Below are 23,429 nucleotides of genomic sequence, written 5' to 3' on the forward strand. Positions count from 1 at the left end.
TTAAGAGTCTCTTATGGTTTGTCTCTCTCCTGATCCCATCTTGTTAATTTAAACATTTAAAAAATATATTAATTTTTTTTTTACACAAATCCTTGTATGAGGGGCTAACTTTCAGTAGATTGTGTGAGGGAGTTGCTCTGCTACCTACAGATGCCTTGCCCAGAAGCAGGTGGTCTAGGAATGGGTTAGTGCCCAGTTCCCCATTGAAAGGGCTTCTGGCCATGCCCGGTTTCCCTGGAGAGGCATTCTCTGCACACTGGCTGCTAGAAAATTTAACATCACATATGTGGCTCCCATTTGTGGCTTGAGTGGTAGATCTGTTGGACTCGGCCGGTCTTGTCCAACTTCCTCCTTGAGGAAACACGAAACAAGAAAACGGGGGCCAAAGACCTCACTTAACAGATGGCACACACTAAAAAACACTGTAATTTTCACCAGCCTCTCAGTTGCCCCTACACCCCCCCACACACACACCCACATACCCACCCCTGGGAGCCTGGGAGCCTGGGAGCCTGGGAGGGAGCCGGCAGACCTCAGAACCCTGGGCTGGAGGCCTCAAGCAAAATGTTCCAAGACTCAAGATGTTGGCTGTGGTTTCTTGGGAGTGAAAAGAAAACCGAATAAAATCACATTTTAAAAACCCAATAGACTCTGGAATCTTGGGGTGTGGGAACAAAGCTGGTGAGCCCTAGGCCTCCCCCTATGAATTCACAGGCACAGTAACACAGATTAGTTTACCAGGTGTGACAATTGGCACCTTAAAAGCCCTGAACCCCCCCACCCCATGACAGTTGGGGGCGGAGCCTTTCCTGAGACCTGACACGGAGGGGCAGCTACTCAAGGATTGTTTGACAAGTAAACAAAGCCAAGTTTCACTAGGATTGGCTTGATAAATGGAAGAGGAGTGGGCCGCGAGGGAGGGGGAACCAGACGCCAAAGGCAAATTCCTTTATTTCATAATTTTATCTGGCGTCCCCATTCTCATCAACGTTCATTGTCAAGGCTTTCAGAGAGGCAGTTAAGAAAGCACAGAGATTATGATGTCTGCGCCCTGGGACAACACTAATGGTGCTCATCCGACCAGTGGAGTTGCGGAGCTGACTCTGGACCGCCGAGGAATTTCCTTGGTTTCCACCTGGCTTTGGCTAGGAAGCCAGAGTGTGGTCAGCCTGTTTCCCGCGCCTGGCTTCCCATCCTGCACGGGTGGGTGAGAGTGATAGAAAGGCTAAGCCAGAGGGAAAGGTGAGAAAATCCGGCTGCTCCCGCAGCAGGGGAGGAAGGCCCACCTGGAGGTCAGCTCTCCTTCGTACCGACGCGCACGCGCGAGCTGGGGACCCGGGATTAACACAGGCGCTACCACCCCGGCCAGCCCTTGCCCTTGGCGGAGGGGGAGTGCCCGGCGGGGGTTGTGTCGGGGGTGGGGGGCGGGTGTCGCTCCCCGCAGCCCCCGCCCCGGACGTGACAGCTGGCGGCTCGATAAGGAGCGGTCCCCTTGTGTCGCCTTTCCTCCGGTCCTTGGGACCGGCCGGTGCGCGCGTCCCGCGGCCGTCGGATGCGCTGGGTGGGGCCGGGGTGGTTCCCCCTGCTCCCCCCCACCCCCCATTTCTAGAGTGACTGTGCCGCTGACGTCAGGCAGCTTTTGGTTCACTCCCTGGCACGGAGAGTTTATTTTCATGACAGCAAGCGGTGCCGCGGAACTGGAATAGGCGTGTCCTCTCCCCCTGACCCTTTCCCGCCTCTTGTCCCTCTGCTCACCCCCTCGCTTGCTCCCTCCCTCCGGCTACTGCTGCCTTTATAACCGCTCGGCGCCGAGAGGGCGGGATAGCGCCTGCCGGCTTCCCCAGCACCCAGGGGCTCCAGAGCTGCCTTCGACGCGCGGGAAGCGAGCAGCTCAAGTTCACACGCCAAAGCGAGGGCTTAAGGGTGAGTGAGGCGCACGCCGCCGGGGCGCGCTGGGCCTCCGGATTTAAATCTGGGGTGGGGAGTGGTGGGGTGCAGCGCTGGGTGGGGTGGGATACAAGAAAAGATAGCTCCTTGGTGATGGACTACAACTGTCTATGAGAGAAAAAAAAAAGAGAGAAAAAAAAAAATCCCAAGAAAGGAATTTGTCTAGTTTAACTCAACTCAGGTTTTTTTTCCCCGCTGAGCTTCCCAGGCTAAGACGGACGCGGAGAGCCAAAAGATTGGATAATAGTTTGTGCTCAGACACGTTGTAGAGACTTTTAACAGGTGGAATCCTAGCTGGGCAGGTGAGCAGTTTTGGGATCCTATTAGGGGAAGAAAAAAGAAGGAAGAAGATTTTATTTTTTATTTTATTAAAAAAATTTATTTATTTATTTGACAGAGAAAGAGAGCACAAGCAAGGGGAGCTGCAGGCAGAGGGAGAGGGAGAAGCAGGCTCCCCACTGAGCAAGGAGCCCGATGGGGGGCTCCATCCCAAGGGCCTGGGATCTTGACCCAAGCGGAAGGCAGACACTTAATCTTAACTGACTGAGTTACCTAGGCGGTGCTTCCCTGCCCCGTGAAGATTTTAGAGGAAGGGATTGGGAGTGCAGAGGGTTGGGGATTGAGAGTAGGGGAGATGGTGACAATTGCTTCTTCTCGTCTGAAAAGTTTCGATTGATTTTGTCCTTCCACAACAAGCATACCCTTCTGAGTTTTGGGAGGTAGACTGTAGAAGCCACAGCTTTCCTTCGTGTGTCAGGCTGTGGGCTCCGCCACATTCCCTCCCTGGCTGTCCTTTGAGTTGCTCAGGAACCTTGTTGCAGATGGAAGTTGAATATCCAGTAACAGCCTACCTTCTGGCAACAGCTAGATAGGACCCAGGTGTGGCCTCAAGGCTGTCTGAAGTGCTCCCTTAAACTCCACCGGAAAGGAAGGGTTAGTCATAGGGGAAGTCTGCTCTGAATCTAGGAATTTTGAAGGATTTTTGGTTCCTGACTTCTTTCCACACTGATTTTCTCCTCAGGCCACACCTGTTGAAAGGTTCAGTTGAATTAGCCGCTGCTTAGGGCTCATTCCTGAAGGGGAATACGTGAACCGCTGCAGATAGGGTGAGCTGGGGCCCATGGGAGGGGTGAAGATGGGGGTCAGAAGTCCAGCCTCCAGGTCTGTGTGCTGGATCCTACTCAGAGAGGGAAGGAAAGGCAGAAAGGAAGAGTCAGCAAAAGCGTTACCTGGGAAACAGAGGGGCTCCTCTGAGGGTATGGCGAGATGTGGGCTCCTAGGGCAGATAGAAAGGATCAGAACATTCCTGGGAAGTGCTCTCGGTCTTGAGTCTGGAAGACTGATTTCTCATCTAGGCTCTGCCTCACGGTGTAGCTATGAGGCAGCCAGGTCCTGGGCCTCGTGTTCCTCCTAAGGAGTCTCAGGAAGGCCCCCAGCTCCTTCCCATGGCTGAAATTCTAGCCCCTCTGTGTCTGCACATGTCCCTTTGGCAGTCCACCTTGGAATCTACTTCTTTGTGTTCCACTCCTTAGTGAAAACTGAAAACGGATTTATTTATTTTTAAAGATTTTATTTACTTATTTGACAGAGAGAGAGCGCAAGAGAGCACAAGTAGGCAGAGTGGCAGACAGGGAGAGGGAGAAGCAGGCTCCCCACTGAGCGGGGAGCTCTATGCAGGGCTCAATTCCAGGACCCTGGGATCATGACCTGAGCCAAAGACAGCCGCTTAACCCACCTAGCCACCCAGGCACCACTGAAAATGGACTCTAACTGTGATTTCATTCTGCTGATTTTGGAAGTTTGTCTTTAGGTCTGCTTCTAAGAATCCAGATGGGGCTGAGAAAATGGTCAGGAAGTGATGTGTTGGTATATTAGGATCTTAAAAAACAATGAGTTCAGTAGTATTTTTACTCAAGGGGTCTCAGATTTTCTGAGTAGTTTGGTGTGTTTGTTTCTATATTTCTGTATTTATTGCCGTGTGGCCAGAATACGAGTCTGTATTTTAGGATTTCAGATTTTTTGTGTGTGTGTGGTCTAAAACATACTGTTGTGGTTTTTTTTTAACTTTTTTTTTTTTTTTAAAGATTTCATTCATTTACTTGACAGAGATCACAAGTAGGCAGAGAGGCAGGCAGAGAGAGAGAGGAAGAAGCAGTCTCTCCACTGAGCAGAGAGCTTGATCCTAGGACCCTGGGATCTAGACCTGAGCTGAAGGCAGTGGCTTTAACCCACTGAGCCACCCAGGCACCCCTAAAACATACTGTTTTGTAAATGTTCCATAACCACTTCAACAGAAGTGATCATGTGGAGCAGAGGTTGATAAACTAGGTCCATGGCCGAACACATCTCACAGCCTCTTTTTGTAAATAATTTTGTTGGAACACAGCCATGCTCATATCTATGGCTGCTTTCATCTACAAACATATGACCTGCACAGCCTAACCTACTTATTAGTTGGCCCTCTATAGAAAATATTTGCTGATCACAGATATAGAGGATCTGAATTATATGATTAACAATGGGGATATGAACATATGAACAATAGATATGAACATAGAAAACATATGAACATAGAGAATATTTCAATTAAGGTATCCATAGAACATTTATAAAAATTTACCATATTATTATTCCTTTGTTTTTTTCATCTGCTGAAGACTAATAAAGAATATTGAAGTCTCCTAGAAGTATTAGAGTCTCCTATAACTAGTATTTCTTCTCATTTCTCCTTGTATTTCTGGTAGTTTTTGTTTTACGTATTTTGGTGCTATGTTATTCAGTGCATGAAAGTTTATAATAGTTGTATCTTAAGTGTGTAGTATCCCTAATTATCGAAAAGCAAGCTTTTTGGTCCATATAATATCTTTTTTTTTTTTTAAGATTTTATTTATTTATTTGACAGACAGAGATCACAAGTAGGCAGAGAAGCAGGCAGAGAGAGAGGAGGAAGCAGGTTTCCTGCCGAGCAGAGAGCCCGATGCGGGGCTCGATCCCAGGACCCTGGGGTCATGACCTGAGCCGAAGGCAGAGGCTTTAACCCACTGAGCCACCCAGGCACCCCTCCATATAATATCTTTTTGCTTTAACTAACTGTGTGTGATATTAATACCTTAACTTTTATTTCTTCATTTCTTTACCTTCAGCAAGCTATTTAATTTTGTACTTGATATATAATACCTGAAAAATAAACACTGTTATTATTACTTATATTAGAATTTATTTACATTTTTTGCTTTCAATTTTTTTTGTTTTATCTTTAGAGGGGGCGGAGGGGAAGAAGGAGAGGGGAAAAGAGAATCTTAAGCAGGCTCCACACCTAGGGGGGAACTGACCTGAGGCTGATCTCACAACCCTGAGATCTTGACCTGAGCTGAAATCAAGAGTCAGATGCTTAACCAACTGAGCCACCCAGGCGCCCCGACTTTGAACTGTTTCTGAATCCTGTTGTTTTAGGCGATGTTCTTATAAGTATTAATATAGTTTAATTCAGTCTTTTTTCATTTAATATTTTATTTATTCATGAGAGACAGAGAGAGAAGGAAGCTGGCTCTTCACAGAGCAGGAAGCCTTATGTGGGACTCGATCCCAGGAACCCAGGATCATGATCTAAGCCAAAGGGCAGACACTCGACCGACTGAGCCACCCAGGCGTTCCTAGTCTTTTGTCAGATGAAAACATTACCATTTACATTTATTGTAATAAGTGTTGCTTGTTATTGCCAAATAATTTTTGGCTACATGGTCTGCTCTCTCCGTCTTTTCCCACATTAGATAGCCTCTATCTACTTGGGTGCTTAAGTGGCTGGTTGTGTTATTTTAAGGGCTTAGAAACACAGCCTTGTAACGAGGGATGGTAAGTTTAGCTTGGGACTTGTTGGATTAAACATGAATATGTTCCCTTTGTATATTAAAATATTTAAGGGGTGTCTGGGTCAGTTAAGCATCTGTCTTTGGCTCAGGTCATGATCTTGGAGTCCTGGGATCAAGCCCCACATCAGAGTCCCTGCTTGGTGGGGAGTCTGGTTCTCCCTCTGCCTCTGACCCCGCTTGTGCTCTCTCTCTCTCTCAAATAAAGAATTTAAAACAAAAATATTTGTTTTAAAATAAAATCTTAAAACAAATATTTAGAAGAAGGTGTGTTTGAGGATTGTGAGCTGGTATACTAGTAGAGGACTTTATCCATCTTTTTCCTGGATATTTTATTTTTTAAACTCCTAGGCCTAATAGCTTTGGAAGTTTCACTCAAAATCTTATTTTCTTTTGTGTTTTTAAAAAGATTTCCAGGGTGCCTGGGTGGCTCAGTGGGTTAAAGCCTCTGCCTTCGGCTCAGGTCGTGATCCCCCAGTGTCTTCCTTTGGATGGAGCCCTGCATCGGGCTCTCTGATCAGCAGGGAGCCTGCTTCCTCCTCCCTCTCTCTGCCTGCCTCTCTGCCTACTTGTGATCTCTGTCTGTCAAATAAATAAACAAAAATCTTTAAAAAAAATATAAAAAGATTTCCAGTATTTTATTTTATATTACAGCATTTTATGTTACAATAATCTAAATTTCATGTGCTTTGTTTAAAATGGAGGAAGATGGTATGTAATGATCCCAGGGAACTACCCAAAAGTGACAAGACGGCCATCAGCACTGTAATTATACTTGTTTAGATCTGCCCAAGGAGGTTCGGTAATCTTTTTTTCTCCCAGTTAGTACAAAGAAACTCAATTCAGTGATGTTATTCAGATGTTATTCATAAGCTGTTGCCAAAATCATTTTTATGTCATCAGAATTAGGATGACTCCTCGGAACTGGGGATCCTGGAGATTTCCCTGCAGACACTTTCCATTTATAACTAATCCTTCATCAAAGGCAGAGAAATTCCTGTGGGACTCCACCCTCATCTTAGAACTCAGCCTAGATAAAAATACAAGGATAGGCATCAGTACATATTCATCTTCAGACCTTCTTCTCCATTACTCACACTTGATAATAAATAACTTGCTTTGAGTAAATAAATATTCAGTGTTCAGTCTTAGTCCAAGACATTGGCTCAGCAACCCCGGTGTAGAGCAGGGCGCCTATCGAGGATGATATCTACTAATGGAAAATTGGCTCTGTTATCTTAAGAAGCTTGTTAGCTGATGGTTGAGTCAACACTGATTTTAATGTTTAACATAAAACATATATATGGAAAAACTTGAGAGCTAAGAAATAATGAAGAGATCCACAAATTCAGAATGAGATGGCCCTAATAATTTTTTTTTAAAGATTTTATTTGTTTATTTGACAGAGAGACAGAGATCACAAGTAGGTAGAAAGGCAGGCAGAGGGGGAGGGGGAAGCAGGTTCCCTGCCGAGCAGAGAGCCCGATGTGGGGCTCAATCTCAGAAGCCTGAGATCATGACTCAAGCCAAAGGCAGAGGCTTAAACCACTGAGCCACCCAGGCGCCCCAGGCCTAATAATTTTTTAAAAACCTCAAGATAGAGGTAAGTTTTGGGCTAAGTTTTGAAGCAGTATGGCACATGGCTTGTGACTAGGAGGGGAAGGGTCTTTCTGGCTGGGAGAAAAATGTACACGTGGAGGCAAAGAACACGACTTTATCACAGGCCTTGGGTAAGCCCCAGTTCCCTTCTGGAGAGAAATAGCTCTTGGAAGAGTGGCTTGCCTTGTGTGGAGGTGGAGACGAGGGAGTTAGGAAGGCAGGAGGAGAGGGGTGGGAGGACCCACGGAGAAAAACCATGAAGCTCAAATTGGGACGGAATCTGTTATAACAGATAAAAAGGGGCTAATATGTTCATCCAGAGATCCCTTTCCTTCTTTGTTCCTCTTCCTTACAGCATTTAACTGTATCGACTGCTCTTTATTTTTATTTATTTATTTTTTGAAATTGCTCCTTGGCTTCTGGGAAACGACTCGGGCTTATCATCATCATCATCATCAACCCCTGATCATTTTTTTAAGCGCTTTTCGCTGACTCCTGCATTGACGAGGTGGTATTCCCCTGGTCCTACCTTTGGCCCCCTTCTCCATACTTGCTCCCTGTGTGATCTGGTTCTCCTCTTAAAGCTTCAGATACCTCCTCTAGAACCACCCGTGTAAGGTGGAAGCCTCAGATTCACAGGTCCGAGGGCAGGGGCGGGGATCAGCACAACCTGGGGTCCTAGAGCCTGGCTTCTAAGCGCCATGAGATCTCAGGCAATTTATTTAATTTCTTTGTGCCTCAGCTGTGGGAAAGGGGCAATAAGAAGAAGGGTTGTTGCGGGAATTGAATGAAACCGTGTGTAGCCCCGAGGAAGCTCTCAGGACTTCGTGCTCGTGGTTTCTGGATGCCCCCCCATTGCATGGCCCATATTCATCTTAGATTCCGAACAGCTCCACTTGGCCTCGGTCCTCACCGGCCTGCGTTTCTAAGTTCCATTCAGTTGCGTAAGCCAGAAATCTGAGAACGAACCTGGGCTCCTTCATTCCCCAAGCCCTATCTCTTTTGCCTTCCTAAAAATCTTCCACTATTTGCCGCACATCTTTCATGCCTCACCTCCTTGGTCTCTATAACTTAAAAAAAAAAAAAAAAAAAAAAGACCCATTAGGTGGAAGAACTCACTGTTTCCCCTGTGCCCTCAGCCTTCCTTGCACACCCTGTGCCTCCTTGTTTGTAGGTCGGTAGGACCCTACTGGTCCTCCCAGGGGCAGCAGCCACACTTTCGATCCGTGTGACTCATACATTTAACACAGTACCTGACACAAAGTAGGCACTTAAATGTTTGTTGATTGAGTGTAGGCTCGCTCACTGTGGAGACTTCTCAGAGCCCGTTTAAGTGGAGAGAGGCTGGAGTCAGGGAGAAAAGCTTCAGAGATCCTAACAGTGATTTCGTGATGAAATGAAAAATTACATTATGCTGAAGACTGCTTGTAAAGGGAGAGTCTTAGCAGCTACTTGACACTGGACATGTAAATTCTTATTTAGTTATTTATTTTTTAAGGAGAGCAATCGTGAGTGAGGGGGAGAGGCAGAGGGAGAGTCTTAAGCAGACTCAGAGCCCGATATGGGGCTGGGGCTCAATCCCATAACCCTGAGAGCACTGCTGGGCTCCATCCCACGACCCTGAGGTCACAACCCCAGCCAAAACCAAGGGTCCCACGCTCAACTCACTGCACCACCCAGGTACCCCTGGACATGTAACTCCTAAGGGTCAGTCTTCTCACCTGTAAAATGGGTTGTAGAAATAGTAAATGAGATAGATAACAGATGTAAAAACATGTAAATGAGAGAATACCTATAAACATGTGAGCAATCTGCATTTGTGCCTGGCTCGGGGGAGCTCAGTATGTGACACTAGTCCTCACTATTTTTACTCGTCATGATGTAGTGACTATTACAATATATCAAATGGGGCAATTCAGGAGGGAGGGAGAAAACTAAAATGCTAAAAATTCACACATTTGCCTGGCTGGGGTACGTGAGGACTCAGTTTCAACAATCACAGGTTATTTGGTATTTATTCCCCAGGCAGTGCTAACAGGTAGGTATTGTCCTCTACATTTTCAGATGACAGAATGCGATACCTCTCATAGGAGGAAGATAAGATTGGCTTTGGCAAGGCCTTGGGCCCCAGGTTATTCATGCTCAGATACTCTGGGGTGGGGCGCGGCGGGGCGAGGGGAGGGGTGCAGGACCTCTTGCCAGCCTGCTCCACCTTCCAGGTCTAGGTAGGCTTCAGCATCCCACCCCCCTGGGGAGGAGAGAGGAGTCTCGGGGGGAGCTGGAGGACTCATCAGTGCTGGCATTTGTGCTTGCCTAGCAGTCAGTGCCATACTTCTGTGTCTGTGAAGATTGAGTCTAGGTCTAGGGTCAGCATTGCACTACCCAGTGGCTTTGTCCCACAGGTATGCCTCCGCCTGGTGGCCCTCTCTTTGGCCTGCACTCAGACCCTGAGTCACCTCCAGCCCTGTTTGGGAGTTTGATCAGGAGTTGGTAGGATGTGTGCTTTTAATGACGGGAGGTGGGGCAAGAAGAAGAATGAAGGGGAGGAAAAAAGATTTGGCAGTTGTGTGAAAGGAGCTTCCTAGAAGGGTGAACAGTGAGACTGGAGTGGGTTCTCCCCCTCTCGTTCAGCACCCCACCCTCACTTTACAGGGGAGAGGAGGGACGTTCCAGGAGATTTGTGTCCACATCTGATGCAGTTGAAACCCCTTCTTTCTAAAGGGTGGGGTAAAGACTGGGCTTGGAGTTGAGCCCAGAAAGTGACTCCTGCCTCCCCCTTCCTCTCTTCCCTCCCTGCCTTTCTCCCTCCCCTCTCCCCTCTCCCCTCTCCTCTTGTGCTTCTTCCTTTCTGCCTTTTACTTCTCCTTTTTCTTTATAACTTTTCATGCCCTGACTCATTCCGGAAGGACTTAGGACAGTGCTGGGTGACTTCAAGGCCTCATTTGTAGGTGTTGGTGAGTTACTGGACAGTGGGTGGTTAGCTTAGTTAGCGGCTGCAATAAGTGAAGGGGGTCTCACTCTTATGACTAATGAAAGTCCGTTCCTCACGTCCCAGGTCAAAGGCTACATGCACTAAAACTACCATGTTCCTCCAAAGTGCAGGATTTAGTCATCAGGGAGTTGGGTGGGAACAGAGGACCGGATACTGGTAAATCACTCTCGGCTTACTGGGAAATCTCAGGATTCATGCTTTCCTGGGAGACCCCTGGAGTCATTTACACGGGAGCATGGTTCCAGACCTGGCCCAGAGCCCCTAGCCTCGGACCCAAAGTGTGTTCTAGACAGCCTGCAGGAGGAGGAGGATGGGAGAAAGGGAGGTTAGAACTCAGGACAGCAAACAAGAGCTAGTGAGGAAACCAGGTCCACCCCACCCCATCTCAGGAGCAGCCCCACTTCACCCACTAGACTCCTCTCCTATCCCTGTGCACACTCGTCCATCCTGGTTAGGCTTTTACCACGTGTTGGGTGCTGGTCCAGAGACTAGGGAGAAACATTGAACGTCTCCATCTACTCAGAGCCTTTGAATCCAGAGGAAGATACAGACTTAGCAATAGGCATAGCAGGGCTGTGTGTGCTATAGGAAGCACAGGGCAGGATTATGGCTCTTCCCCAACTCCCCCTCCCCCACCCTCCCACCTCCCCGCAAAGAGTGGCTTAGAGGGGACAAGCCCGGAGAAGCAGGTGGGTGTTTTGAAGTGGTCCAGGAGAGATGGACAGCCTTAGGGCGGGGAGACATGGAATATTCAAGAGATACTGGAGAGAGGGAAACCATAGGACATGTGTGTTGGGTCTGGTAATGTGGGACAAGGATTTCTCAGGCCATTTCCCAAATCAGAGGTAGATGTGAAGTTGGCTTTTAGAGCCTCTGCCCCAGTTTACAAATGGGGAGACCCCTGTGATGCCTCCTGGCCCGGTCTCACCGTCTCTCCCAAGACCTCCTTTCCTGCCCTGCCTCCTGCAGCCAGTCTGGGGGACAGTCACTGTTTTCCCATATAGGAATCTGAGGTTATGCATAGCTGGAACAGCTGGAGCAGGTCCCAAGTAGTCACGCCCATTTTCGAGGGCAGGTCTCTCCTGGCTCTAAAGTTCTTTCCAGACCAAGGGCTCCTCGGTGTAACTTTGGGGTTAGAGTTCCGGTTTGAACCCCCCACCCTGCCGTTTCCTTTCTGCATGACTGGGCTGAGTCAGCTGACTTGTGCCTCAGTTGCTGCAGGTGGAGGACAGGGGTCCTGACGGCACGAGCTATAGCACGAAGTGCTTGTGATGGTTAGGAGAGGAGAGCCCTAAGAGCAGGCGTGGTGTGCGCTAAGAGCGAGTTTGTGATGAGACTGTCTGTCCCCATTCAGAGCAGTCCCCGTGTGGTCTTTGTAGGCGCTGGTCTTTTCTTGGCTGGAACCTGGATCTCTCTGTCCTTGCTTTTGGTTCCAGAGGATGCCCAAAGAACCCCGGGTTGCATTCCATTTTCTCTTTCTTGCTCCCGCCCTCACATTCTTCTCCAAGGTGGTTTCGCTAGCTCCTGGCAGTTCCTATTCTCAAATGCTGATTGTTTCCTCTTTTCCCACAAACCTCGCTTTCTAGAAGTCCTTTCTAGCTTCTCAGAACCCTGTCCTTTCCCTGAGCCACCTTCCCTGTCTCTTTTACTCATCTGGGCCACTCCCTGGGTGACACAGGGTCTTCTCTGTACAGAGCTGCTCGTTAATAAGTCTGATGAGTTGTTTTTTTTTTTTTCTCTGACCAAATTCAAAGTACTTAGAACATTTCAGACCCATTGCACAATGCCTGTCATTGCTGGGGAAAGAGGTGGAGGAGGGCTAACGGAGGTGAAGTAAGGATAATTCCAACAGAATTAGTCACTCAGATAAAACGTGTTTGCTAAGAAAAATTTTAAAAAGAGGTTTGTGAGAGAATTAGGAAATATGAACCCTAACTGGATATTTGATATTACAGGGCTATTAACTTTTGAAGTGTGGTTAAGTTAAAAAGGAGTTTTATCTTTTAGAGATACACACTGAAGTGTTTGTGCATAAAATGACAGGATGTCTGGGGTTTGCTTTAAAATAATCTGGTGAGTGGGGGTGGTGATGGTGTTGGAGCAGAGTCGGCCATCTATTGGCAATTTCTGAAACCAAGTGATGAGCCTGTGGGCTCTTCGAGTCTGCTTGAAAATGTCAACATTTCTTTAAAAACAGTGGGTTTAAAAAAAATTATTAAGAGGGAGAGAGAAAGCCAGAGAGCAAGTAGGCGCAGAGGGGAGGGGCAGAGGAAGTAGATCCCCGCTGAGCAGGGAGCCCCATGCGGGGCTTGATTCCAGGACCCTGAGGTCATGACCAGAGCCAAAGGCCACTGCCCAGCTGAGCCACCCAGGTGCCCCTAAAAACAGTGTTCCAAAGGCACTTCAGGGACTGTTTGCCCATCTCCCCGAGTATGATTGGGGTGGGAGGTGGAGGTGAAATGGAGGGAAATTGCACACCCATGGCCCATTGCTCTCATTGGATCCCAGTCTGCAGATGCCAGGAGGTCCTGCACAGCTGCCACCAGAAGGGAGGGGCCCAGAAGTCTCAGTTGGCGGTCTCAGCTGGGGGCCAGAGGTCCGGCCTCACTGTTCCTCTGGCCAGCATCACGACCAACCGTCCTTCAGGCAAACACCTCATCTATCCCTGTCAAGATTTAGAGTCCTCAGGCCCAAAGTCCTTTGTGGTTATGGGGCCATGCTGATGACTGCTCCTTAATTTCTACCTTGAAAGCTGGGGAGGGATCAGCTGGCAGGGCAGACCGAGAGGGGGAACCACCTTTGAAGAGAGGCCCCAGCCTTATGACAGATTTGAAAAGGGGTGAGGTGGAGAGGTGAAGGTGAGAGCGGAGGAAATGAGCCCAGCCTGAGTCTCTCCCTTCCCCAGTGTACACTGCACTCGCAATCAGCTCTGGGCTGGGGCCTTCTCCCTCTCCCATGCTCCTGGCACCCCCCAGCCTGGCCGGTCTTCTCCTCCCTTCCCGGTACCACACCCGCAGTGGTTGTGCACCTAGGCAAGGCAGAACAGACCTTGGGGACTTGGGTTTCAGGGATGCCTGCCCTCCTCCTCCCATTTCTCATCCTGCGCTGCCCTGAAGAGGTAGAACAGGACCGTGATCCTTCCCTTGCTCTTTGCTCCGTGTGTGGTAGGCGTGACCCTGTGGTAGAGAGCAGGTGACACACCCTGGTGACAAAGGGCTGTGGAAAGCCTGTGGCAGTAGTGGCACAGTCTGTCTGTCTTCTGTCCCTTCTGCTCTGCTAGGGCACTCGTCTGTTTTCTCCTTAACCACTGACTCTCTAGCTTAGTGATAGGCACATGGTGGTGCTCAGGAAACATTTGTTGAGTGAATGGCTGATACAATACCAAGTTAAGTGTGGCAAGCCGAATTTCATTAAAAAGTTGGGAAGATAGGGATGCCTGGGTGGCTCAGTCGTTAAGTGTCTGCCTTCTGCTCTGCTTGGTCATGATCCCAGGGTCCTGGGATCAAGCCCTGCATCGTGCTCCCTGCTTGGTGGGAAGTCTGCTTCTCCCTCTCCCATTCCCCCTGTTTGTGTTCCCTCTCTTGTTGTGTGTCTGTCAAATAAATAAATAAAATCTTTTTTAAAAGTTAGGAAGATAGATTGAAGCTATACATTATTTGTTATTTATATCACTTAAGTTATTTTAACACACCACACCTATAATTTTCTAGCGGATGCATTATCGTGTATGTGTACGTGTGTTTTATATTGCATATATATACATATATAATTTTTTCCCCTAATTGCCCTGAGAATAAAACAATGCTAGGGTGAGGACTATCTCATCCAACTGAAATGCAGGTTTTATATCTTTTTAAAAAGATTTTATTTATTTGAGGGGCGCCTGGGTGGCTCGGTGGGTTGAGCCGCTGCCTTCGGCTCAGGTCATGATCCCAGGGTCCTGGGATCGAGTCCCACATCGGGCTGTCTGCTCTGCAGGGAGCCTGCTTCCCTTCCTCTCTCTCTGCCTGCCTCTCTGCCTACTTGTGATCTCTGTCAAATAAATAAAATCTTTAAAAAAAAAAAGATTTTATTTATTTGACAGGGAGAGATATCACAAGTAGGCAGAAAGAGAGGGAAGCAGGCTTCCCGCTGAGCAGAGATCCTGATGTGGGGCTTGATCATGACCTGAGCGGAAGGCAGAGGCTTAACCCACTGAGCCACCCAGGTGCCCCATATCTTTATTATTATTATTATTTTTTTTTTAAGATTTATTGATTTATTGGAGGGTGGGAAGGAGCAGAAGGAGAGAATTTTTTAAGCAGACTCTGAGTTGAGCACAGAGCCCAGCCAACATATGACGTTCTGGATCCCACGACCCTGAAATCAGGACCTGAGCTGAAACCAAACATCAGATACTTACCCGACTGTGCCACCCGGGCGCCCCTGGATTTTATATCTTTAAGGGAAGCAGGTGTTTGAGTTCTGTCTGCATTGACGAAGATGCTCGCTTGTCCTGGGCATTTAGCGCAGTTAGTGAGCAATGGCTCCTTCCATTTCCCTCTGTGCTGTTTCTCCGGGTTGAGGTTGGGTCTTGAAGATGTAAGATAGAAGAAAGAGACACGGGTGTTCTTTTTCCTTGGGGTGATCACAGCGTCCTACAGAGCTGTGAAGGGCCAGAGAAATCTTGTCTATAAGCATGTATGGGCATGTGGTGAAGACATTCTGGCTGTTTTATCTGCTATCAGGAAAGAGACAGGCTGTAGTGAATGTTTTGTACCTTCTCCTGCTTCCTGGTCCAGGGGTTCCCCTTCCTTCCAATTCTTTTCTGCACAGTGTGTCCCTGTTAGGGCTTAGAGGAGGCCAAGATCTTTCACTGGATATTTTCTGTGGAGGGGTTCTCAGTGAACCTTCTCTTCCTCCAGCCTGGTCCCCTACTCTCCGCCCTGACTGTATTTCTCCTCGAGTCAGTTCACAACTAACTTTTCACTGTGGAGTGAGCAATCCTATCAAGGCAAAGAAAATCTACAGCCCCCTCCCCCGCCCCAAATCTGTTGCAAATAGCATTTAACAAAACAAAAGGAATTGTGTCCTAGAGAAACAGCCAGATAATCTAGAAAAAAATGATAAACTTTTGAATTTCAACGTCTTTCCTGACATTGACTTTGGACTTTGAGTACCGTGTATTTTAAGGAAATGTACAAACTCCTTCCTCTTCCAGTTTCCCATTGTATCTTCCTACCATGCCCTGAATTCTTAGGAATTTGATTTCGTGACGTTTGGGACATCAGCTGGGTTTAAAATTGACGTGAAGTTTGTGGGAGCAGAGAAGGAAGCAGGTGTGGTAGATAAGGAGAGATATAAAGGAAGTATAGCCAATCAGGTTTTTTTTTAAAGACTTTGTTTACTTACTTATTTGAGAGCAGGGATCCTAGAACCAGATAACTTATGTTCAAATCCTGCTTCTGCCATTTTCCTCGTGGTATGATGTTGGGGAAGTAACATCCCTTGTCTCTGCCTCAGTTTTCTCATCTGTAATACATGGCTAATATTTTTTTTTTTACCTCCTGGGGGTGCAGTGAAATTTAGCTAATAACTATGATAGGTGATTGGAAGAGTTTCTGATCCAGAGTAAAAATGAGCAGTAGCTATCGGTAATATCTTTCACTGGATTATGCACTGGTTTTTGGTGTTTCCTCCAGGACTTCCCTCCTTACAGATAATTAATAAAGAACTCATTGGGGGGCACCTGGGTGGCTCAGTGGGTTAAAAGCCTCTGCCTTCGGCTCAGGTCATGGTCCCGGGGTCCTGGGATCGAGTCCCGCATGGGGCTCTCTGCTCAGCGGGGAGCCTGCTTCCCTTCCTCTCTCTCTGCCTGCCTCTCTGCCTACCTCTCTGCCTACTTGTGATCTCTGTCTGTCAAATAAATAATAAAGAAAATCTTTAAAAAAAAAAAAAAAAAAGAACTCATTGGGACAGAGAAGACTCTTTCCATCACTTTTTGGACTAAGACTAGAGCCAGCTTTACAGACTTTAAGGAGGGAAAAAAAACCCTTCTAACATATGACGGCAGAGCTGACAAAGAGGTTTCAGCGGTGGTGAAGTGGATGTTTGTTCTTCCACAGAGAAATCTGCAGTTCAGATTAACTCCTCGTATCCATGAAAGAATGGGATGCATACAGGGCGCCTGGGTGGCTCAGTTGGTTGAGCGTCTGCCTTCGGCTCAGGTCATGATCCCGGGGTCCTGGGAGGGAGTCCCACAAGGGGCTCCCAGCTCAGCGAAGCATCTGCTTCTCCCTCTGATCCTTCCCGCTCACGTGCTTGCATGCTCTCTCTCTCTCTCAAATAAGTAAATAGAAATCTTAAAAAAAAAAAAAAAAAGAATGGGATGTTTACAAATGCCTGAAACAGGCAAAGGTGGGAAAAAAACCCTCAAGACTGATACATGATGATTAAAGTTTAAGCTTAGAGATTTCCGAGTTCATGAATTCTGACACAGTACTAGCCCAATATCAGGAATCCTGGCAAGTTATTTTTTGAAAGGAGACCTCAGAACCCCTCACCAGAGCACCAAGTCATCTGGTGTCAGGGTACCCATTAGTATAGCTTAAGTGTGGGGTTTTCCTTCATCAGTCTTTAGAATTTGCCAGGAAAGCTGGAGACACGTTGCTTTATCTAAGGAGCCAAGTTCAGGGGCAACACCCTGGTCAATCTTTTTGGGTCCCCGTGCCTGAGTTTGTTAGGAGATTCACTTCTCCTTCCCCCCAACTTTGCTTCCACGCAGGACGACAATGGCCACCACATCCCCTCATGGTTGCCACTCCAACCTGGCCGCCAGGTACCACAGACTTTGCGATACGAATGAAATTTGGGGCATTGTCCTAGAAGCAGTGGCCGCAGTTGGGGCGGTGACCTCAGTGGCCTTCATGTTCGCTCTCCTGATTCTCGTCTGCAAGGTACAAGACTCCAACAGGCGAAAAGTGCTCCCGACCCAGTTCCTCTTCCTCCTGGGTGTTCTGGGGATCTTCGGACTCACCTTCGCTTTCCTCATCCAGCTCGACGGCAGCACCGGGCCCACCCGTTTCTTCCTCTTCGGGGTCCTCTTCTCCCTCTGCTTCTCCTGCCTCCTGGCTCACGCTTTCAACCTGACGAAGCTGGTGCACGGGAGGAGGCCCCTGTCCTTGCTGGTGATGCTGGCCCTGGCCGTGGGCCTCAGCCTCGTGCAGGACATCATCGCTGCGGAGTACCTCATCCTCACCATGAACAGGACCAACGTCGCCATTTTCTCTGAGCTTTCGGCCTCTCGGCGCAATGAAGACTTTGTCATGTTGCTCATCTACGTCCTCTTCCTGATGGCGCTGACCTGCCTCATGTCCTGCCTCATCTTCTGTGGGGCCTTCAGCGGCTGGAAGAGACACGGGGTCCACATCTTCCTCACCATGCTTCTCTCCATCGCCATCTGGGCGGCGTGGATCACCCTGCTCCTGATTTCCACCTTTGGCCCCACGTGGGATGATACCATCCTCAGCTCGGCCTTGGTGGCCAATGGCTGGGTGTTCCTGTTGGCTTATGTTGCCCCCGAGTTTCGGCTGCTTACAAAGCAACGGAACCCCATGGATTACCCCGTTGAGGATACGTTTTGTAAACCTCAACTCATGAAGCAGAGCTATGGTGTGGAGAACAGAGCCTACTCTCAAGAGGAAATCACCCAAGGTACAGAGCATGGCTGGGCAAGGATCCCTTGTAGAAGGATGGGGGGAGAACCGTAGGATATTGTAACTGTAAGGAACACTCAAGACAGTCCAGGTCATACCCTTGACAGAATAGATAAGGTCACCAAGGCTCAGATCCTGCTTAAAAATATCCAGCTAGTTAGAGTTCTAATGGAATTAGAAGCCGGCCTCTGGAGTCTTAATCTCGTACTTCCTACACAATACCCTGTGGGTTTCTCTGAGTCAGAATAAGAAGGAACAAAGGAATCACTGAAGAAATCTCTAGAGACAGGCAGGTGAGATTTTGTTCTTTATAAAAGAGAAATAGGTATTCCTTCCAGAAATGTAGAGCCTTTATAGATTTGAATAGAGAAAGCCGTGCCATGATTTCTTGCTATGGTCACAGAGCACGGAGGCAGGAGAAAGCCCTTTTATCATAAACCAGCAGGGATCTCCATAAAGCTACTGGGGATTCTGATTTATCCTGAAGAGCCACATCTGGGGCCGTGGGAGGGAAGAGGTTTTGTCTGACATGAAAGAGTCTAGCGATTTGGCTCCTGCCTGAAGTTGTGAGAAACCAGGTGTTACGTTGTTCTCACAACAAACAAGGGGCTAAACTGGTAGCTAGCCGACTGTCCTTGCCCCCAAGGAATCTATTCATTGGTTTCTGGGGCTTACATTGATTTCTGGGCCTAATCAAGGGAGGGGGATGGGTTTGGGTCAGGAGAGAGGGATGGGAGTGAGCGAGATTCTTCGCTTCAGCTAACAATTTTCTCTGCCCTTGCAGCGGGGGGTGCAAAGCTCCCTGGTGCTTCTCACAGCAGCTGCGGTCCCTCTCCTGGGCACTGGAAAGCCTGAAGGGAAGTGGGGATGGCTGGAAGGGATATTTTAGCTCCCATTGGCTCCTGTCCTTTCTCCTGCCTTGGCTCTATCACCACACTCCTGGACTCCCTGTTATCAAACCTTAACTACCATTCCTCTTTAAATTCATTTTATGGACCACTGTCACCCTCCTCTCCCTAAAATACTTCTTGGACTACCGCATTTTCCTGCTCACATACCTCGCTGGCTCCCCAGTACCCACCATATTTGCTCAGGGAGGAGGCTTTTCACAGCCAGAAGCCAAGACCCATGCATGGAAGCCATGCTCGGTCCAAACAATCCCAGTCACCGCCTTTCCCTGTCTGTGTGTCCAGGCTCCAGGCATGTCCTTCTCCCTGCCCTCGTCCATTTGCAGTCACACATTCCCTAGTCTCATTATTTACTCCGCCCACAAGCTGTAGAACTTTGAAATGCTCTTATCCGAGTGTGTCCCATTCCATAGCTATTTGTGTGGCTGTCAGATAGTCTTCCAGCGTTAGCCTCAGGCCAGGAGTCATTCTGGTTAATCTTTAGATTTTTTTTTAACGATTTTATTTATTTATCTGAGAGAGAGACTGAGAGAGAATGACAGAGAGAGAGAGAGAGAGAGAGAGAGAGGAAGAACACAAGCGAGGAGGAGAGGGAGATGCAGGCTCCCCGCTGAGCAGGGAGCCCAATGTGGGGCTTGGTCCCAGGACCCCAGGATCATGACCTGAGCCGCAGGCAGACATGTAACTGACTGAACCACCCAGGCGCCCCTGGTCTTTAGATTTTCCACAGGATCTTATATAGAGAAAGTATCTGAGGTATGTGTGAAGTGTACTGAACAGGTACATTTTGGGGGGAAGTCAACAGATTGTTTTAATTGTATTCACGATGATTGTATGCGTTTTCTCTTGTTCCAGAGTTTAAATCCCTCTCATTTTCCCTAAAGACACAGAAAACAATTGCTCAAAAGTTCTGCCCCCTCCCAAAGAAAGTAAAAAGAAAAAAAAAATTTTTTTTTTCTTGTGGACAGTTAAGGAAGTGTGTAAATCCTCAGTGAGATTCACTTCTGGCCAGATCTATATCTGAAAAGACTGGTTTCAAATTGCTTTTGGGGTGGTCTTGGGATGAGGTGCCCTGGCAGGGAACTTTCTGGAAAGGTGCATCCCTAGTGATCCTCTGTTGGTAGCTATTCATTTATTCCTTCAGTGTGGTGTGTGCTTTGTGCCTGGCCCTGGGCCTGGGACAGTCTCTTCCTCCATGAACCTTAATGTTCTACTGGGGAGACAGATAGCAGGGCATGACTGACTGACTGAATGGCGGTGAGCACAGGCCGGAGCAGGAAGCCCGTTGGGCCCCGGAGCTTTAACCCCTCCTCCCCTCCCTCTCTTCCAGGTCTTGAAGAGCTAGGGGATACGCTCTACGCTCCTTATTCGACCCATTTTCAGCTGCAGGTAAATGGTTTCTCTTTTTTCGTCAGGGGCATTAGCTCTCGGGTATATTCGTCCTTCAGGAACACAGGCTGTAGCCATTCTGAGGGCCCCTAGATGGCCATCTTGGAAGGACAACGTGTCTCCTTTCCTGTGATCTGCCTCAGGGGTTAGCACTGGAGGCTGGAGTATTTCTAGTGTTCTGGATTATTCCCAGGGCACAGGGAGGGGCAATTCAGGGGGAGGGATGGGAGAAGGGGGAGAAAGTTAAGGTTCCTGCCCAGATCGGAGCTCTGTTGAAATTATCAGGGAATTGGAGTGGGCTTAACAATATGGCTGCTTCCTTTTCAGAATCGGGCCTCCCAAAAGGATTTCTCCATCCCACGGGCCCAGACTCGGACTAGCCCTTACAATGACTATGAAGGAAGGAAAGACGGCAGTTAGCCGTTCTGAAGAGTGGGACAGACAGCAAGTCAGCCAACCAGTGGGGAGTTCCGAGGGCTATGGGCTAAATCCCGAGCCACCCGAGGAAACTGTACAAAACCTTTTGGGAAGAACTTGTCTTGCCCTGGCTTCTGGAGTTGCTGGGCGGCTAACAAGACTCCAAGGCCTAGCACTCTAGTATTTTCCTTTGTCCCAGGCACTTCTTTTAAGTGGGAGGGAGCCTCCAGCCACTCAGGGTGTGTCCCTTACTGAGCCCAGTCATTTCACCAGTGACTAAAGCCGTGGTCATCTGACGCTTCCTGGCTCAGTGAGCTTCAGGAGCCTGCTCTGGTCGCTCAAGGCTGGTTTGGGGAGGACTGCTTGGCCCAGAGCAGAACTGCAAATCTGAGCGAGAAGAACCAAGGCCTGTCCCTGTTGAAATCTACACTGGAAGCCATCTGACTGGCATGCTCCCACCTTGCCTGGGTACGAGAGGCCACAGGTCACCCCAAATGTACCCATCTCTGTGGCACTACCACGGGGCCCTGTGGGTCCCCAGCACCAATTCACTGGTCTCCATTTCCAAATTTGGTGTCCATCCCCGGACATTTGTCCCCTGTCTGCTTTCCCAGAACTTTCTCTTCTGTATCTCGTGGGCAGGGGACAAGCCCCGATTTCTCCTTGGTGGGAGAATTCATGCTCTGTTCTTGCTCTAAATTCCTGGCACGGATTCTTCTATCGTCCCCTTGCCTCTCAGCTTCTGTAAATAGCTTCACACTGTGTTCACCACCTGTGTTCTGTAAGTGGGCATTGTCTACAAATGGAGAGTGTTCCTTGTAGAATAAATTTTCCCTGCTCCTCACGTGGAGACGCAATAAAGATATGGTGGCAGGTCCTTGACGGTGGCAGAGGGACAGTATGAGGGGTGTGCGCTGGACCTGAAGGAGAGACGGCGGGCACTCATCTTCACATGGAGCTGAGGTCCTGGAGCTGAAGTTCAAGGTTCAATTCCACTGGGTGTGCACTTGACCCTTCTCTAGACATTTCTCCTTCTCCTCCTTATGTCAAAGACAAGTGTGTTTTCCCTATTTGTTGAGGTGAGGGGCAAGGGTGACACGGGGAGCCAGGAAGGGTCACAGATCCTGAGGTTTTGCTGCAGGAAGGCAGAGGAGTCATGACCTTGGAATGGGGTTTGGAAGGCCAAGTCAGACAGGGACGAGCTTTCAAAGGCAGCTTTACGGTCCCCAGGTTTAATTGTAGGAGGACATATATTCAGATCCCTATTTGACAAAAATGGTTCATAATATCCTTTGGAGAAGACACAGTACCTGACAGTTTTTATTTACTTTATTCCAGAAACAGCTGTGTGGAGCAGGGCCACAAGGAACAGTGTTTGACGAAGAAAAAAAAAAAAAAAAAATCCCCATGTACTGAAACTGGATGACATTTAAAAACCTTGTAGCTGAGTTAGGGGGTTACCTCCTAAGAGCCCGATGCTCTGCTTTTCATCAAAAGGAAAACCTGGTGTGGGAAGAGGGTTGAGGTGATGTTGGCGGTGAACCGACGACACTCTGAATTAAGGATATGTACATGCCACAGAGATTTGGTTGATTGTTTCTCACATGGCTTTGCACTAACATTAGCCTAGTTTTGCACTGAAAAGGGGGAATTACAAATCATGATTTGGATCCTTCTAGACCATTTTAGTCTTTTCTTAAGAGGCCATAACGTGGTGAGGTTGTTATGAGGGGAACACAATATAATTCCAAGTCAGTCTGTCACAATGTAGGTACTCGAGAAATACACATCCCCCCCCCCCCCACCTCTTTTCTTTCCTCCTCTGGACTTTAGCCCATCAACCAAGCAAAGGGGGCTGAGTGAAAGGTAAAGCCACAGAGGACCCTGGATCTGCTTTCTTGTTAGGGAAAAGCATCGCCCAGACCTTTGTATCTCTTCAACCTCTTCAAAAACAGGGGAAAACACGGGAATGGCACTCTCTTCTAAGAAATACAGCATTGGGACAAGTAGACCATCCCCTCACTGAATTCTTTTCCTTGCCAGGAGGTAGATAAACTCTCCCCCCATTCAAACAGCCTTTGTCATCCCCGTGGCTGCTACTCCGTCTTCAGGTCTTACGTGGTCAGGACATAATTAAACTCTTCTGTTAAAATAGGGACATTGCAGGGACTGAAAGTGTTGGCACTTGGCGATTGCTGTGGTACCGGAGAAGAGGGTTTCAAAGACTTCCGGTTAGGTCTCCACCATCCCTGGGCTGAAATAGAATGTGCAGATTTAGCCTAGCCTGGTCCCTGAGTGATGCCCATTGATTGACTATTGGGAACCCAAATGGCCTCTCCTTTGAACTAGGTAATGAAAGGAACCTCAACAATCTTCCTCCCAGCTTTCACCGCCAGGTGGGAAATAGACCGTCTTCCCTCTGGGCCTCTCACTTCAGGCTGGAGCCGCTCCGCGGCCGCCATACTCCAGGTGTCCACTTGATGGCGGTAAAACCTCAGGGATGGCCCTCGGGGAGCCGAGCCTCCGCGAAGCAAACCTCTTGCAGCAGCTTTCCGGTGACGTTCAATGGGCTCTGGGCCAATGTGTCCCATTTTAAAAGGCTCCTGTGCCTGAGCTG

At 48.4% G+C, this 23,429-nt stretch overlaps 1 protein-coding gene across 1 annotated transcript; it reads left to right on the plus strand.

The window, feature by feature from the left end:
• Positions 1 to 1,821: 1,821 nt before the first annotated feature.
• LOC111142251 (G protein-coupled receptor class C group 5 member A) lies at positions 1,822 to 21,687 on the plus strand. The gene is made up of 4 exons (XM_022495298.1): positions 1,822 to 1,923; positions 17,168 to 18,096; positions 20,337 to 20,395; positions 20,723 to 21,687. Exons 2-4 carry the CDS (start codon positions 17,175 to 17,177, stop codon positions 20,813 to 20,815), a joined length of 1,074 nt encoding a protein of 357 aa, XP_022351006.1. The 5' UTR covers positions 1,822 to 1,923; positions 17,168 to 17,174; the 3' UTR covers positions 20,816 to 21,687.
• The last annotated feature ends 1,742 nt before the right edge of the window (positions 21,688 to 23,429 follow it).

Source organism: Enhydra lutris, unplaced genomic scaffold (assembly GCF_002288905.1).
Source record: "Enhydra lutris kenyoni isolate GAN:26980312 unplaced genomic scaffold, ASM228890v2 scaffoldscaffold7, whole genome shotgun sequence".
Taxonomy (NCBI): Eukaryota; Metazoa; Chordata; class Mammalia; order Carnivora; family Mustelidae; genus Enhydra; species Enhydra lutris.

Bases quoted from the DNA above. Each gene is read 5' to 3' on its own strand.
- LOC111142251 (XM_022495298.1), top strand. From the start codon at position 17,175: ATGGCCACCACATCCCCTCATGGTTGCCACTCCAACCTGGCCGCCAGG. The intron at 18,097-20,336 runs GTACAGAGCATG...CCTCTCTTCCAG, and splicing joins TCAAGAGGAAATCACCCAAG to GTCTTGAAGAGCTAGGGGAT. The intron at 20,396-20,722 runs GTAAATGGTTTC...CTTCCTTTTCAG, and splicing joins CGACCCATTTTCAGCTGCAG to AATCGGGCCTCCCAAAAGGA.